This window comes from Lissotriton helveticus, chromosome 1_2, assembly GCF_964261635.1.
Source record: "Lissotriton helveticus chromosome 1_2, aLisHel1.1, whole genome shotgun sequence".
Lineage (NCBI taxonomy): Eukaryota > Metazoa > Chordata > Amphibia > Caudata > Salamandridae > Lissotriton > Lissotriton helveticus.
In genome coordinates, this window is record NC_136058.1 from 183,996,724 (window position 1) to 184,012,558 (window position 15,835).

At 46.5% G+C, this 15,835-nt stretch overlaps 1 protein-coding gene across 2 annotated transcripts in view; it reads left to right on the top strand.

The window, feature by feature from the left end:
• The window catches only part of EPS15 (epidermal growth factor receptor pathway substrate 15), an 883,486-nt gene that overhangs the window by 530,738 nt on the left and 336,913 nt on the right, over window positions 1-15,835 (top strand). For both annotated transcript variants that reach the window (XM_078670831.1, XM_078670841.1), the window contains exon 13: window positions 4,010-4,082. In XM_078670831.1, the coding sequence (XP_078526957.1) occupies window positions 4,010-4,082 (73 nt within the window). The remainder of the gene's footprint in view (window positions 1-4,009; window positions 4,083-15,835) is intronic.

Genomic DNA, 15,835 nt, shown 5'->3' on the forward strand with positions numbered 1-15,835 from the left:
TTCAAAAACAGACGTAAATGTTTCCCACATGTAAGTGTGGTTTCCCGTGAGATGGCTAAGCTTGTTTAGCTGTTGTTTTGCTTCCAGGAGCACCTCCCTGGAATTGGCTATGGATGGTTTATTTCTTTTTAGGCTTTTTGTGTGGCATGCATGCTTTCCAACTGGGTTAGGGATTGATTTGTCTGGTAGTGCATAAATTGAGATTTCCTGCGGCCGATGGTCACTGTCCCCTAGACAGTAGCCTCTTATGTATTGAAAGAATGGCAGAGACACTAAGGTGTAGTCAATTGTAGAGGTTACGTGGCCTAAGAGGAATGAGGCAGCCAGTGGGGAATCATCGACAAATCTGCCATTTAGCACCCTTAGTCCAAAGTTCTCCAGATCTTCTAGCAGCTCAAAACACGCCCTTTGATGTTCTTCCGTGATCTCTGTGTGATTGGATTGTTCCAAATCAAAGACTGCGCTTGGGTATCTTCATTTGAAGTGGTACCTAATGTGTGCTGATTGAAGTCTCCTGACAGAATGAAATTTGGGGTAGTATGCATACTCATCAATTGATAAAGATGTCAATCAATTTGTTTGTCGTGTTTTTTCAGTTTCGGCTTTATGTATGTGTTTGATATAAATACCTCCTCCTTTTTTCCGTTGAGGTTTAGTCGAATTTTTGTGTTGTTTACAGCTGGGAATTCAGACGATAGTTCCACTGCGCTATGAATTTGTGTTATTTAAATGTAAGTGGCCAGGCCGCCTGATAGACGGCTATAGTTGCTATTCCTTAGAGCGAAAGTGTGGAAACAGATGTAACCCTCTATTTACTGAGACACCTCTTGCCATGTTTCCTGCAGTTGAATGATTTCGAAGGTTTTTAAATTGGCGAAAAATTCAGCGTCAGTGGCCTTATTATTTTGCCTGTTGATGTTCCATGAGCATATCCTCAGGGGTAATACACCTTGATTTTCACAATGCCTAGTTGTGTATCTCGGTCACTGTGGGTGACCAAATGTATTGATAGTTCTGGTAATCCGAAAGGGAGCAGGAGCGACTGCGATGTTAACTACTGTGCTCGTTTGTATGTTTGATGTGTGTTCTTTTTGTGAGGACTGCCCTCGTGCTACCCTAAGTACGGACAAAATGTTATTACATTTGCGAGTTGGTCCTTCTCTTGCTATATCAAGTAAGGGGTAATAACTCAGTGGGACATGAACTTGGTACCAACCTATCTTACGTGTGCTCCCTTCAAGCCGCTACATAACTGTCCTCTCAGACTCTTAACTCTTAAAACTGCTTTTCTGGTGGCCATCACCTCTGCGCGCAGGGTGAGTGAGAGGTACAAGCTCTGTCTTCCAAGCCTCCCTTTCTGGCTGTTCATTCGGACAAGGTCATCCTCAGAGCTCGACCTTGGCCAAACCATCCCTTTGCCCACCTTCTTTCCGATTCTGCATCCTTCAAAAGAGGGAGAGGTTCCACCGTCTGGATCCAAAACGTGCACTCTCCTTTTATTTGGATCGCATCAAACAATTCCGGGTGGATGACCAGCTCTTTGTTGGTTACGTGGGTGCTAGGAAAGGTTGAGCTGTGCGCAAATGAACCACTCTAGGTGGGTCGTTCTGTGCATCAAAGCCTGTTACTTTGTTAAGAAGGAGCCTCTAGTGGGGCTGCGTGCACATTCTACCTGGGCAACTGCAGCTACTACTGCTATGGGATAGGGAGTCCCCCTGAATGACGTGGGTCAGGCAGCTACGTGGGCATCGCTGCACACATTTACGAGACACTACTGCCTGGCAAGCAAAGTCCGGAGAGACCGCTTTTTCAGCCATTCTGTTCTCCAGGACTTTCTGGTGTGATCTTGATTTGCAGACCTACCTCCGGGGTTGGTATTGCTCGGGTATCTATTCTAAGGTGAGGAATCCATAACTTACTGTTTCTTTCAGATGCACAAGTTACTTACCTTCTGTAACTATATATCTGTAAGAAACATAGGTTAGTTATAGATTCCTTACCGCCCCACCCATCCTCACCATTCTGCGAACTGATTTCTAGGGTTAAGGACATCCTTTCAGGGCCCTAGTTTTGTGCACCAGTGGTCAGAGTCTTTCATGGCTCTGCATTCCTGGCGCGGAAAGTTGTGTACCAAACTGACGTCAGCGCGCGATGGCGGCGTCTAACTTCTGCGACATCATCCCGGCAACACCGACGACGGACACTGAGTCGACTGATGCCACCTACGGACACGCAGGGGTACTTACTGCTGACAAAAAACTTTCCGGATCCAGTCTGTCGCCTGGGGAATATTCTAAGGAAAAGAATCTATAACCTATGTTTCTTACAGATATATTGTTACCGAAGGTAAGTAACTTGTGCATTAATCGCAAGAGTTATCTTGACATTTTTATTGCTGGAGGTGCGCACAAGGAACTTTGCAGCAGATGCTTTTAAAATGGGAGTTATTGCTAAACACCGTGCCCCCCCCCTTCCAGGTCAAGGCCCATGATAGTCGCACTACCCTAAAGCTGGCCCTGAGCCAGGTGCTATACATGCACTAAATGTGCATTTGCCTGGCTGCCTGAGCTGAAATTTGCGAGGCTAAAGATGTCACAGGCCTGTGGTTGTGACCGCCTCAGTCCGGCAAAGCGCTTGGAGAACCTCCCCCCTCATGGCGAGAAGGAGTGTCACTGATAGCCTCGTCACTGATAGCCTCGTCACTGATAGCCTCGGATCCAGGCGCTTCATTTTAAGCCCTGAAGTGCCCAGGGCCGAGTGTCAATTAGTAACACCTTGTCACAGACTGGGGTGGGGTCAGCAACTCTCACTAACCCCATCACACTGTGTGACGAGTAAAGGACTGCTGTCTCTTCTGCCTCTTCTCATTGGCTGAATCTAGGTCAGCCAATGAGAGGAGGCCGATGTCTAAATCCTCCAGGAACCTCGAAGGCCGAGTTCACTGCTGCAGCCGTAAGTATTTTTTGTTTTTGTTTTTAATGTTTGGTGTGTGTGCATTTTGTATGTTGCATGTATTTGTGAATGCGTGCTGTCAATGGGTGTGTGTGTGTGCTTGTGAATGGTTGGTGTGTGTGTGTGTGCACTCTTGTGAATGCCTGAGGGAGTGTGTGTGTGTGTGCGCCCGCGCCCGCACTCCCCTTTCCTGCTCCATTTAGCGGCCTCTCCTGGCAACTACGTTGGTGCCATGGTTTGTATACTCATAGTTGGCAGGATGTTTAATGTGTTTTGTTAGAGTGAAATATACGTATTTCTGGACAGTGTTAAATAGTATGTTAGCGTTAAGTGGTAAGTGCTGTTGGGAGGTCTGTGATTGCAAACGTAGGGCCCCTTGAACCCTGAGCGTTCTTTAAAAAAATGAGGCTATAGCAGCAGAATCGTAATTAAAAGTATTGTTCCCTGGTGATTAGTATTTTTTCGCTGGATTTGCACAAGGAGATTTCGGTTGTTTTCAGCGGCTGAAATCTCACTACATTTGAGAGGTCCGCGTGTGCTCACGAATCTCATAAATTCTATGATGGTGCTGAGAGGCCACCCATAACGAGAGCTGGAATGGGATGTCTGCACTGAGTTGTGGCTGGTGTTTCACCCTGGTACCGGAATTTCATTCATTTGTCTGTGCCCATGATGTCGTGCTGCTCTCTGATGTCTGATTTTGTAAACCGCTTTCTCCTTAGAAAGGTCTGGGTGCGTGAAAGGGTTAAGTGCAAGGCAGGGATGCTCTGTCTGCACGCCTCCCGCATCCCAGCCGCTCCCATTAGCCAGCCGCTCCGTAGCAACAGTGAGATCAGCGCAGAGCCAACGCTTCGTTGATTTATCCCTGCCGCCTTGCACATTTCACCCCGAGGAGCCGAGGCCCGTGCACACCTTGTGCGGAGGGCGCGCTCCCTGCCTAAAGCGCTGCATGCGGCGCTATGTATCTCAAGCGGGACTCGGGCCTGGGGAGCTGGATTGCGATGCCTGCCGTGGCTGATGTGCTGAAGTATTCTTGCATTGTGTGCTGGTCTTCTAGGGAGAAGACGGCGGTGGAGAGGGAGCTGAGTGAGAAGGAGGAAGCCGTCCAGCAGAGGACCAGCGAGGTTCAGGTAAGCCTGCCTGCCTGCTGCATGCGTTACCGAGGTGCTGTTGTAACTAACCATAACTGAGCTTTGCAGCCGAGCCCAGTGTCCCGCCGGCCCAGGGTGGAACGAGGATACGTGGGCACACCACCACCGTGCGTGCCCGGCACGCGCACCTCGGAGGAGCGACAGCTCGTGCCAGTGAGGTTGGTTGAAGTGGAGAACATCGGTATTTACAGCTGTGGTAGCGTCATGGTGCTGCTTCATGACATTATGTTCCACCTGCCGCCCTTTGTTGCTCATCCTGTGCACATGAGTGCAGGAACGGCAGCCAGTGCGCATGATTACATTCAAAGCTTGTTGTGTTTTGTGGGCTGTACGTACACTTGTTCATTCAATCTCTCCAAGTGGTTTCATTTGTCCCTCGATGTTTTTATTGCTATATATAAATGCCAGCGCTCCGCTGGGAAAGACCATCGACTGAATCGGTAACCAAAAAACTATATTGTTTAGGTAAACGTATAGAAAGAGTGAAGCGCATGTGGTTCTTCTTTGTCTTAAAGCCGAAAGGTTATTCTGAGCAGGCAGATTCAGCAGAATAAAGACGAGCACATTCAGCTGGTAACCTATTGTTTAGGGCGTTGCCGTACACATTAAACTCTTTGTCAGCATTGCACAGGGAACATTGAGAGGGAATTGTGGCTAAAAGGCAAATGTCACAGTGGCAGCGGTTTTGGGGTTCAAGCTCTCTCTGTATTGGGTCTGCCCTAAGCAGGAGGGAGTGAAATTAATTCCCAGGACCTCAGTAGGTTATTAAATGGGAACGTGACTTTTGGTTATGTAGTCAAGCGCTAAATCGAGGTTTTCCCCACTCTACTCTTTCTCGAGTGAAATGAGCTTGCATCGTGTTGTTTAACTGCCAAGAATGATAGTTTTGCTTTCATATTAATGTGCTTGTGGGTCCAGTGTCCTTATAGTGAATATTCGCATTCAGCATCTGTACAGAACAAGAGCTGCTCGCTATTGAATAATACCAGCTCGGTTTCTTTAGTAATTTTGTCTCCTCTTCTATGCACAAAGCTACAATTCTACCCAATACTCCGTGCTGTGAAGTAACCGAAATGCAACTTGCAGCCCTCTGTAAAAACCTCAAATAAATTAATACTAGGGAATCCAAGCTGAGCCGGCGGTAACATACATGTTTAGGCTGCCCCTGCTGTCGCCCTCCAACAGCAGCACATTAAAGGGGCAGGCTGGGACTCCTGAAGGTGACCCTGGGCGAGTTATGCCTTCCTACAGAACAGTGATGCAGTCTTCTTAGCTAAGCTGGCAGCCTTGTGCTCCAGGGTCCATTCATGTACTCCGCCGCCAACCTCTTATTCAATGATGTTTCCCAGGCCAGTGTGTGCTGGTGATGTGACGGTCTTAAGAGCTCACAGGGTGTATTGTGAACTAATCAAACCTTTCAAAGTGTCTCCTTGGTACTGCCTTCGAGTATATTTCTCTCATCGTGATGTTGCGGGGGGGGGCTGGGTAAAATAACCCTGGTCTCCCAGGAAACATTACATGATCTTAACACGTTTTCCAGGGTTTATGGAAACTGGGCCTGCACAGTCTCACGATCTGCCTGCTCCACTGTGTTGGCTGTCACCTTTGCAAGTAGCCTTAAGTGCCTCTAAAGCCTTAACCTATAGGACTTTGGGAAGGAAGGTACCACCATTGTACTTATCACCTCTTAAAGGTGGCTAACTGAATTCAAATGAGCCCCACCCTGACTTCAATGCATATCCGTGTCCACCTCATCATATTGATCTGCTGAAGTAAGCACCCTAAATAGACCTATATGCACGCTCAGCTTAAACTGTTATATCACAGCACCCAAAACCAAACCTAACACCCTGATTTCATGCAATCTTCTCTTCACCCCCCTCTCGGCTAAATCCATACAGTCCGAGAAGCTCAACCCCTTTCTTCCCACTCCTCACCTCCAGCCTCTACAACCTAAACATAACATCTGGATTGGTAAAAGGTGGTCGATGACTCTACACAAATTGGGGATTCAGAGTGACATATACTTTACTCAACGTAACCTGTATTTTGTAGGTCATGAACTTGCAATAAACCAAATATAATGCAGGCTACCTGAAAGGAATTGGATTATTAGTTGACAGTGCAGGGGTGACTACCTATCTCAAGGAATAATCATAACCCTTGTCAGGGTGACTCCTCAAAGTCAAATTAACCTGAGCTCCCTGGTAGTGTTGGAACAGAGCAGATAGGCTTAGCTTGGGGCAATGTATACATTATTTATGAAGAACCAAAGCAGTAATAAAGTTGAAATGCAAACCATAAAAATCCATCCTAAATTAGAAAAATAGAGTAAAATGTAATGAAGAAAAATGCAATTGAAATGAAAAAATCCAAAACGGGGCACCTGCGATAATGAGGCACTTAATGACTCCCATGGTGTCGGGCAGAAGCCAAACCGCAGGATCCAGCCCTGGCCCAGTCAACACTGGTCAGCTGGGCAGTTGCAGCAAAAAAAAATTTTTTTAGCTTGTGTTCCTGCAGCTGTAACAGGAGGTCAGCATTATTACCACTGGAGTCCACTTCTTGGTCCTGGGTACAAGCGAGAGCAAATACAGGGCTCTTCCCAGGTTGCAGACAGAAGGTTCAGTCCACTTCTGATCTTCCTCCGGTCCAGGAGTGTTCTGAAGTGGATGTCTGGAGATACCAAATTTATGCCTGGCATGAGTTAGTAGGTGGGAATGACTCCTTAGCACACCAAACCGCTAGGGTAAAAGGTTCCAGGACCAACTCTACCCACTTTGGTAATTTTGAAGAAGGCTGATGCCTCCTGTCACACTAAACTTGGGCTATGTGAGAGTGTACTGTGGTAATCCTAGTGTCCTCCCACAGATGACACCAAAATCCAGTTTGAAGCAGCTGCTTTACCCCCAAATAACCCAGAGACAGGAGTTTGGTAGAATAAAGCAGGCTTTTCCAGCAACCAAACAGTGGATACACATTTTTTGGCATCTTGTTTCCCTTACTTTCAAGTGTACCCACAGTGTCCTTTATAAAACCCCCAGAGACAGACGTCTGGTGGGACAAAGCTGGTCCTTCAGCAATCAGACAATGGATACACAAGAATTGTTTTGGCGTTCTTTTTACCTTCCTTTCAAGTATGTCACTTGTTTTATATGTACATACATGCAGGATTTGATATTTAAGCAGGATTTGACGCTGTCAAAACGGATGCTCACAGCTCCACCTTGCATACTCTTGTCAGGCTTAGAGGAGTCATCTTTGTCCATTCAGGTGAGCCGGTTTGCTCCTTGGAGGCACTTCAAACCTATTCAAATATTACTTACTGTCAGAAGTGGGAGGGCAAATGCAGATTTAGCCTTCAGGAACTTCAGGCATGGAAAATGTAACTTTGTAAAAACTCCTTTTGTTTAGTATTTCTAAAATCTCTAACTTCGTCATTGAATTTTTAATAGCTATTAAAATAGTTGTTTAATTGTCTTTATAGTTAGTCAGATTCCTGAGCTAGAGTATGAAGGGTTTAATCTGTAGTCTGTTTTGGGCATAGGACAGTTACGCCTGCAATAGTGAAAAATAGCGTTTGGGTACTAGTCATTTAATAGAACATGTTAATATTACATTTCTACATGTATAGAAATGTGTCTTTTATGTACCATGCACTCTGCCTTGCGAGCTACAGGACCTACATAGGGGTGCCTTATTAATATTTAAAAAGGTTTGACCTGTTGAAATTGTTTATTTTGGCAGATTGACTTGCAGTATTTTCACTGCTACAGGTAGGGTACACTGGTAAGCCTAAAGCCATGTTTGCACTTCCACTGTAGTGGATGGCACACTATGTGCTGCAGTCCACTGGTTCCAGTTAATATACATGCCCTGGGTACAATTTGTATCATATACTATGTCCTATTGGTATGTTAAATATACCAATGAGTAATATACCAATTTGAGCACGTTTAAAGGGCATTCACTTTACTACTGGCTAGCAGGGATAAAGTGCTTATACCAGCAAAAATATTAAGCTCCAGCTAGAGGAGCAAAATACGGTGAGACCTCACTGAAAAGGCAGATTTCCTATACTGCCACTCCCATTACAAAGGTAACTTCTGCCTTTAAGCGGGCACATAAAGCATCAGTTACCATGCAATAGTCAACATCCTATACTTCCTATGGAGTTTAGAGCCTCATTGTTCATATTATCTTCTACAATAACCAGTATGCCATCCTGAATGACAACGCTCCCATCTGTATTTGTTGACTACTGTATCGAAGCTAGTATCTCCTCTTGTGCCCAGCGATCTCTCTCCTCTGAGAACTTCTTTATGAACCAGCCATTTTCCATCCTTTTTCCCAGACTCTGGCCTCACTGGCGTCCGTTAAATAATCTGCTCCCCATACTTTCGCTTGAAGTAGTGACACACATTTGACCCAGATTGCATGTAATTTGAATTTGACATAATTGAACTACGCAATCAGTTTTTGGACTCTGAGTATAACCTGGAAAAATTTACAATGATCTTGAAATTTATAGGGCCATTCATCTTTGCATCCTGTCGGATTAGGTCTTGGTCTCTAGAGATAGGAAAGGAAGCTTGTACTACCTACTCAGGAGCATCAGGTGTCAGACCCGGAATTAGCCTTCTTGTGGCTCGTTCAGTGGAGAAGCACCTCAAAAGTGACTTTAGACACCATAGTTTGTGTTAATCCTTAAAGGAATTCATGAAGGAACCCCCTTTAAAATGCCCACATTCTTTATGTGGTTCCAATAGATTTTCCATTTGCAAACTTCTGCCCTGCCTTTCATCTCCGTTGTGCATCAATTGTGAATGCCAGTTGTACCTGAATGTTTTCAACTTTCATCTTTGGATCTTGCTCAGTAGACTCCCTTGTGAAATTTTATCTTCAGCCTAATTGATAAATGAGGAGGTAGTAATTTCATGATTTCCTTGAAGAAAAGCCAGTGAGAGGTCTGCAGATCAGGTGCAAGATTGTCTAGTAGGGTGTGGTGAGGGGGATGGAGAGACTGCAGTTGTCCATAGTTATGGTAGTGGGCCTATGCTGGTGCCTGTCCGAGGAGCATGTGAACAATTGAGAGACTACAACTGGTCGTGTGTGTGTGTGGTGAAGTATTGTATGATGTAGTCTGTTAGGATGAGCAGGTTTAGAATTAGTGCCTGGATAATAGGTTTGTGGCTTTCCTCCACTCGTTCCCACTGGTGACACATGGAATGAGATGCTAAACCTTCATCTAGTCTGCTTCACCTGCTGCTTTGGTTGTATTGGAGGTGCTATAGCAGGACTACTGTGCATTGGCTGTTTGTTTATCCCCTCCTATCCATAGAAATGCTAATGCTAGGCCTTCTTACTGCATTTTTGCTGACTCCCAGAGCTACCTCATTTCTCACAGGAGTTTGATCCAACACAGTGACCGAGTGAGTGATGATGCCTGTAGCATATGAAGAGTTAGCGCTCATGGCACAGCAGAGCCTCGAGTGGTGTGTGTGTGTTGGAGGTGCCTATCATATTAACTTTGTTACCCATAATGAATTTGCCACTATTGTAGCTAGCTGATTCCTTTATTTGGTTTGAGGATGACGTTCATTCTCTATCAATATGTGTGCGCTGGGATGTTCTAGTTTTTGAAAATTGTGGCCTTGTGTGAGTGTAGTTTCCCCTGATATAACTAGCACTTCAGTCCTTTCTGCCCAACAGATCCAGAAACCTAGTTTAGAGTAATGCCTTTTACTCAAGTATTGGAGCTTTCATAGATTCACATGCCTGAATCATTCCCCGTCGTTGAGAAACAGACACTCCGATATATAAAAAAGCAATGCTTAGATAGCAAACTGAAAAAAGGCCTAGGCCCATTTCCCTTTTGCAACCCATAACCTTTGTTATGTAAAAGAAATCAAACTTGTCCCTGAACCAATCGGAATCCCTCGCCCTCTAGAACACTCCTGAATGAACCTTTTGCCCCTCAGATTTTCTACAGCACCTTGTGCTAGGGAGTGTCATTTGAGCTCTTCTCAAAACCCACTCTTTCTACTTTATATTGAGAACTTTGTTATGTGAATTTCAGCTGAGTATATATTCTTCATTGTTGCCTACTAGTTCATTCTTCTGAGAATGTCTGGAAAGGAGAAAAAAGTTTTATGTAGAACTTGTGCTACCTGTTCCAAGAAGAGACTCTACACCGATGACCCTCATGCTGACTGTATTACTGTCTTTATTCGGATCATCAAGCTAAAGACTGTAAGGTATGTTGTACCTTTTCAAGTAAGACCCTGAGGGATCGTGAAGGGCACCTTTTGATAAGGCTTCAAAAGCTGAAGGGCTGTGATGAGGCATCCTCTTGTCAAGTGACAGTGATGAGGCATCCTCCTCTACTTCTAAGAGATCTCTTCATTCTCATTCCTCAGAGGAACGTCCTGAGAAGGCCCTCAAAAAGACCACTAAAAGGTCTTCTAGGCGTAGTCCCTCAAAATCTCCTCAACCTAAAGAAAAGGAGAGTAAGGGACATGCTTCACGGGAGAAACCACCAAAGAAGACAAATTCAGAACCTTCAAAATCACCCCCTCAAGCCAAGCAACCTTTCAGGAAGCTGTCATCTATGCCTCCTGAGGTAAAATCTGCAAAAATTGCATCGTCGACGGGACCGTTGACGAAGAAATCCTCAGTCAACTACAAAGGTTGAGGTAAAGTTAGTATCTAAAAAGCCTTCATTGCCTGTGACAGTGGGTTCTCCATCGGCGACGACATCGTCGACGATGGTTTCGACGCCGGTAACATCGAAGACTTCTATATCGACGACTTCTATATCGACGATGACCGTTTAGACGACGAGAATGTCGACGGTGACGACGACGGTAACTATGTTGTCGATGGATAAAGCAGTATGCTTAGTGTCGACGGCTCCATCGACGACGAGGGTGTCTGCGATCTCGACGACTATCATCGGGCTCGTCAATGAGGGAAAAACACCAGAAAAGATGACTATTACACCAGAAATTACCTCCCCAAGCAAGATTACTCCTCTTGTGCTATCACACCTCCTGGAGGAGCAGGATTCAGAAGAGGAAGAAGATGAAGGACCATTTGGCTACGCTAGTAGCCCCTCGTAGTTACATGTAAAGTGCCAAAAGAATGACTTTGAGGAGGGATACAGAGAATATCAATATCCTCCCCAGCAACATTATCGCCAGGGCTACCAAGAAGAGATGGTTGGCATGCCGTAGTCTCTAATGATGGATCTGCAATTTATGCTGGCGGACTATAGAAAGAGGTTTCCACCAACTCCAGCCTCCCAGGAAATACCATTACCGGTTCAGCAACCACGCTCCATTCTTACTACTCCAATTAGAAGCAGGGAGTTACAACCAGAGCCTTCTCCTGTGACACCACAACCAGTGCATCAACAAGATCCTGTCACCACTGATGATGACCAAGAGGAGGGTGAGATAACAAGGAAAGGGACGATTGCCTGATTCCATCACCTTCATCTCCCTCACAAGTACCCATTGATTCTCTGCCGGAAGACATCAGCGGTTTCCATAATTTGATGGAGAGAGCTGCAAAGAGGTTTGAGCTTCTGATGTTAACGACACAAACTGAGTGTTTCCTGTACGATTTTAAGGAACCATACCGGAAATCAGTACAGGCTATACCGATCGTTAGCCATGTGTGGGAAGAAGGTTTGAAGGTCATGAAGACACCGGCGACAGTCACACCTGTGCTCGCCAGATTGGAAAAGAAGTATAAAGCCCCTTAAGATGCTCCAGCTTGTTTACTGGGCCATCCCAAACCGGATTCTGTTCTACCCCAAACGGCTCAACAGAAGTCAAAAAATCCATCAGCTCCAATTACAGCGCCTACCGACAGAGAGGGTAGGTGTTTGGATAATGCAGGGAAAAGGTTTTCATCCATGTCTGCTCTTCTAGTACAAGCTGATAATGCCTTTGCCATTCTGGGCAGGTACGATAGACAAACGTGGTGTGACTTGACATCTTACGTAGACCTCATCCCTGAGGATAATAGACAGGAGGTAAAAAGATCATTCAAGAGGGAGAAAGGGCTTCGGCTGGAGTAATTGATTGCGCAATGAATATTACGACCACGGCCTTCAGATCGCTTGGAGGAGCGGCAGTGCTACACAGTCAGGGTGTGGTTGAGAGCTACAGCTTTTAGACCAGAGGTCCATAATAAGATTCTGGATCTCCCCTTTGATGGAGAAGACTTATTTGGGAAGCAGGTGAATGATGCACTTCAAAGTATCTAGAAGGATACGGACAACGCAAAGGCCCTAGGAACATTACTGTACCGCAGGGGGGCCCGAGGTAGAGGGCAAACATCATACAGAGGAGGATACCAGCACGGCAGGTACCCCTCTTATTCGTCATATTCTCAGCATTATCGTCAGCAGTATGGTCAACGACAGGCAGGGGGCTATGCATGATCTGCCCTTAGATGAAAAGGAGGTCGTCAGGGAAAGGACAATTCCAAAAGACAATGACAACCTTCAGAATCCGGCTGCATGTATTCCTCCACAAGGTCCCCTGGGTGGAAGAATTGCTTCTCATCTTCATCATTGAAAGAAAATTACTACGTACCGTTGGGTCCTCAATATAATACAATTCAGACACACATTAGAATTCCTTCAGGTCCCCCCTTGTACTCCTCCGACACGTCAGGAGGTCAAGCATCTACATCCGATGTGTTGAGAGATTCGGGCAATGCTCCTAAAGGGAGCAATTGAACTGGTGCCGATCTCCCAGAGAGGAAGGGGGTTTTATTCCTGTTTTTTCCTAGTCCGGAAGAATTGTCTCCATTGGCGTCGTATTCTGGACCTGAGAGCTCTAAATACTTATCACAAGAAAATCTTTCCGGATTGTTTCCCTCCAAGTCATTCTGCTATTATTAAACCAAGGGGATCATATGACCACCTTAGACTTACAGGATGCATATTTTCACATCCCCATTCATCCTTTCCACAGACAGCATCTTTGTTTGCAGTAGCCAGAGACCATTACCAGTTCAAAGTACTGCCATTTGGCCTCAAATCAGCCCCAAGAATTTTTACAAAATGTCTGGCTCCAGTAGCAGCTTTTCAAAGGAAACAAAGACACCAGGTGTTTCCATACCTAGACGACTGATTAGTCAAAGCGCCTTCACAAAAGTCTGCTCAGTTGTCAACAGAGGCATGTGTGGAATTGTTTGCCAAACTGGGCCTCACTCTGAATACAGAAAAGTCATCCCTTCAACCTTCAAGGAAAATCACATTCTTAGGAGCGATTCTGGACTCAACAGTAAACAAAGCATTTCCCTCCATGGAGAGGCAACTAGGGCTGATCTCTTTCTAAAGCATTTGCAAGAAGAAAGTATCTTTCAGTACGCCATTACATATCACTACTAGGAACAATGTTCTCTTGCATTCCCCTTGTTCCTTTCTGCCGATTGAAAATGCGGCCTTTACAGGAACAACTGGATCAGCAATGGCGTCATTCAGAGGGATCCTTCGACGACAGGGTACCGATCACACCGACCATGTTCAAAGCAGCAACATGGTGGACCCAAAGACGAAACATCTCAATGGGTCTTTCCTTCCTTACCGAACCAGCTACACTGGTGATTACCACCGATGCATCCCTGGAAGGGTGGGGAGCATTCCTTCAAGACCTTCAGGTCAGCGGTTGTTGGAAGTTACAAGAACAACAACTTCACATCAATTTGCTAGAGCTCAGAGCAGTGGGCCTAGCATTGCTGGCTTTTCTGCTAAGGATACAAGGATCTGCTGTACTAATCAGGACAGACAACACAACAGCGATGCATTAGCTCAACAAACCGGGAGCTACAAGATCGCTTTCCCTGTCTCAGGAAGCACACAAAATATGGGATTGGGCTGTTCAGTACAGAATATCCCTAACACCGGAGCATCATCCAGGGGACCTGAATATCAAAGCAGACTAAAATCAACCTGCCACGAGTGGGAGCTGAATCAGGATATCCTACAAAACATCTTCCGAAGATGGGGAGAGCCGACAGTGGATCTCTTCGCGACAGCTCAGAACAAAAAATGCCGGTTCTTCGCAAGTTGGCGTCACCATTGGGGATCTTGGTGGAATGCGTTTTTGATGGCATGGTCAGGTGTCTTTGCCCATGCCTTTCCTCCGATTCCCCTCCTGCCACGCATTCTTAAAAAGATGAAGAAAGAACCGTGCAGAATGATACTGATAGCTCCATGGTGGCAGAGACAACACTGGTACACAGAGCTGCTTCTACTGTGGGAGGTTTAACCGATTCTGTAGTAGGGGATCTCTGTGTATAGTCATAATCTAGTGAATAGTCCCACCCATGTGCGTGGACCCCGGAGCAATCAAAAATAATCTCTTAAAGTGTCAAAAAATGCAGACCTGCACAGACACTTAAGAGAGAATTAAAGACAGATAATGCAGCCTATACAACAGGCTACACTGTCCAGTACTTCAACTAGAAATTACACCAAAAAAATCCACAAAACAGCATAGGCTGTACAGATTTCCCTTGCTTCAGCAGCAAAAACCCTCTGGAATGATAGAGAGGAGTATCTGGACAGACAAACCCCATAGGCTGCCATTATGTGGCTCAGAACAGGATACTGTGCCTTTAAGAGAACCTTCCAGAACTTCACAATATCCCAGAATGCACTGCAGGTCCCTTTTACTTTCAGTTCTTTTTTCCGGCTCCTGCAAGCAGGACCCTGGAGCATTGAGCTCTCCCTTTTCAAGGGTTTATTGGTGATTTTTCACTATTAATTTCGTTTTGAGTGCTTCTAAAGTACTTTAGTGCTGTTCTTCTTGGGTTTTGCTCCTTTTTGATGTCAAATATGCCTGCATTATTTGACAAATGCCTGGAGTGCTCCAGAAAGAAGGCCAAATCGGATTCCCATGAGGTGTGTATCCTCTGCCTTCCCTCTTCCCATGTCCCAGAGGAGTGTGAGATTTGTCAGGGCTTCTCTGGCAGGACGCTGAAGGAAAGAAAGATCAGGCTTCAGGGACTCGAGGAAAGAAGGCTGAAGGCACAAGGTGGGTCTGGAGGGGCTTCTTCTGCCCATGCTGAGGCCTCTGGGGGGCTCCCCAGGGGCAGGAAGACCAGCAAACGCGCCCACTCTCCGTCTGGGTCGATTGCAGCGACCACGACGTCGAGAGGAATGATTGCGGTCTGTTCCCCGTCCCCCCAGGGCTCTGGGGCGGAGCGCCGTCGGCGCTCGACGTCGAGGAATGTGCACAGGCCGCCGTCGAAGTCTCCGGTGACGATTTCGTCGTCATCCTCGTCGGTCTCGACGTCGAGTGATCGACGTCGAAGGGCCCGGCATCGGCGCTCGCCGTCGAAGCGACACCGCCGTTCGCCGTCGGCAAAGAGGAGGAGAACATCGTCGTCGAGGGGATCCTCTTGGTCGAGGAGTGGTCCGCCGTCGAGGCGGAAGATGTCGCCGTCGAGGCGCAAGAGGTCGCCGTCGAGGCGCAAGAGGTCGCCGTCGAGGCGCAAGAGGTCGCCGTCGAGGCGCAAGAGGTCGTCGTCGAGGCGCAAGAGGTCGTCGTCGAGACACGAGAGATCGACGTTGAGGCGTACGAAGTCGACGTCGAGGCATGGACGACGGTCGACGCCGAGGGAGAGACGCTCGACGTCGAGGGGCCGACGCTCGCCATCTGGTCACCGTTCTTCGACGTCGAAGAAGCGGGAGAGGAGGCCTGATGCCA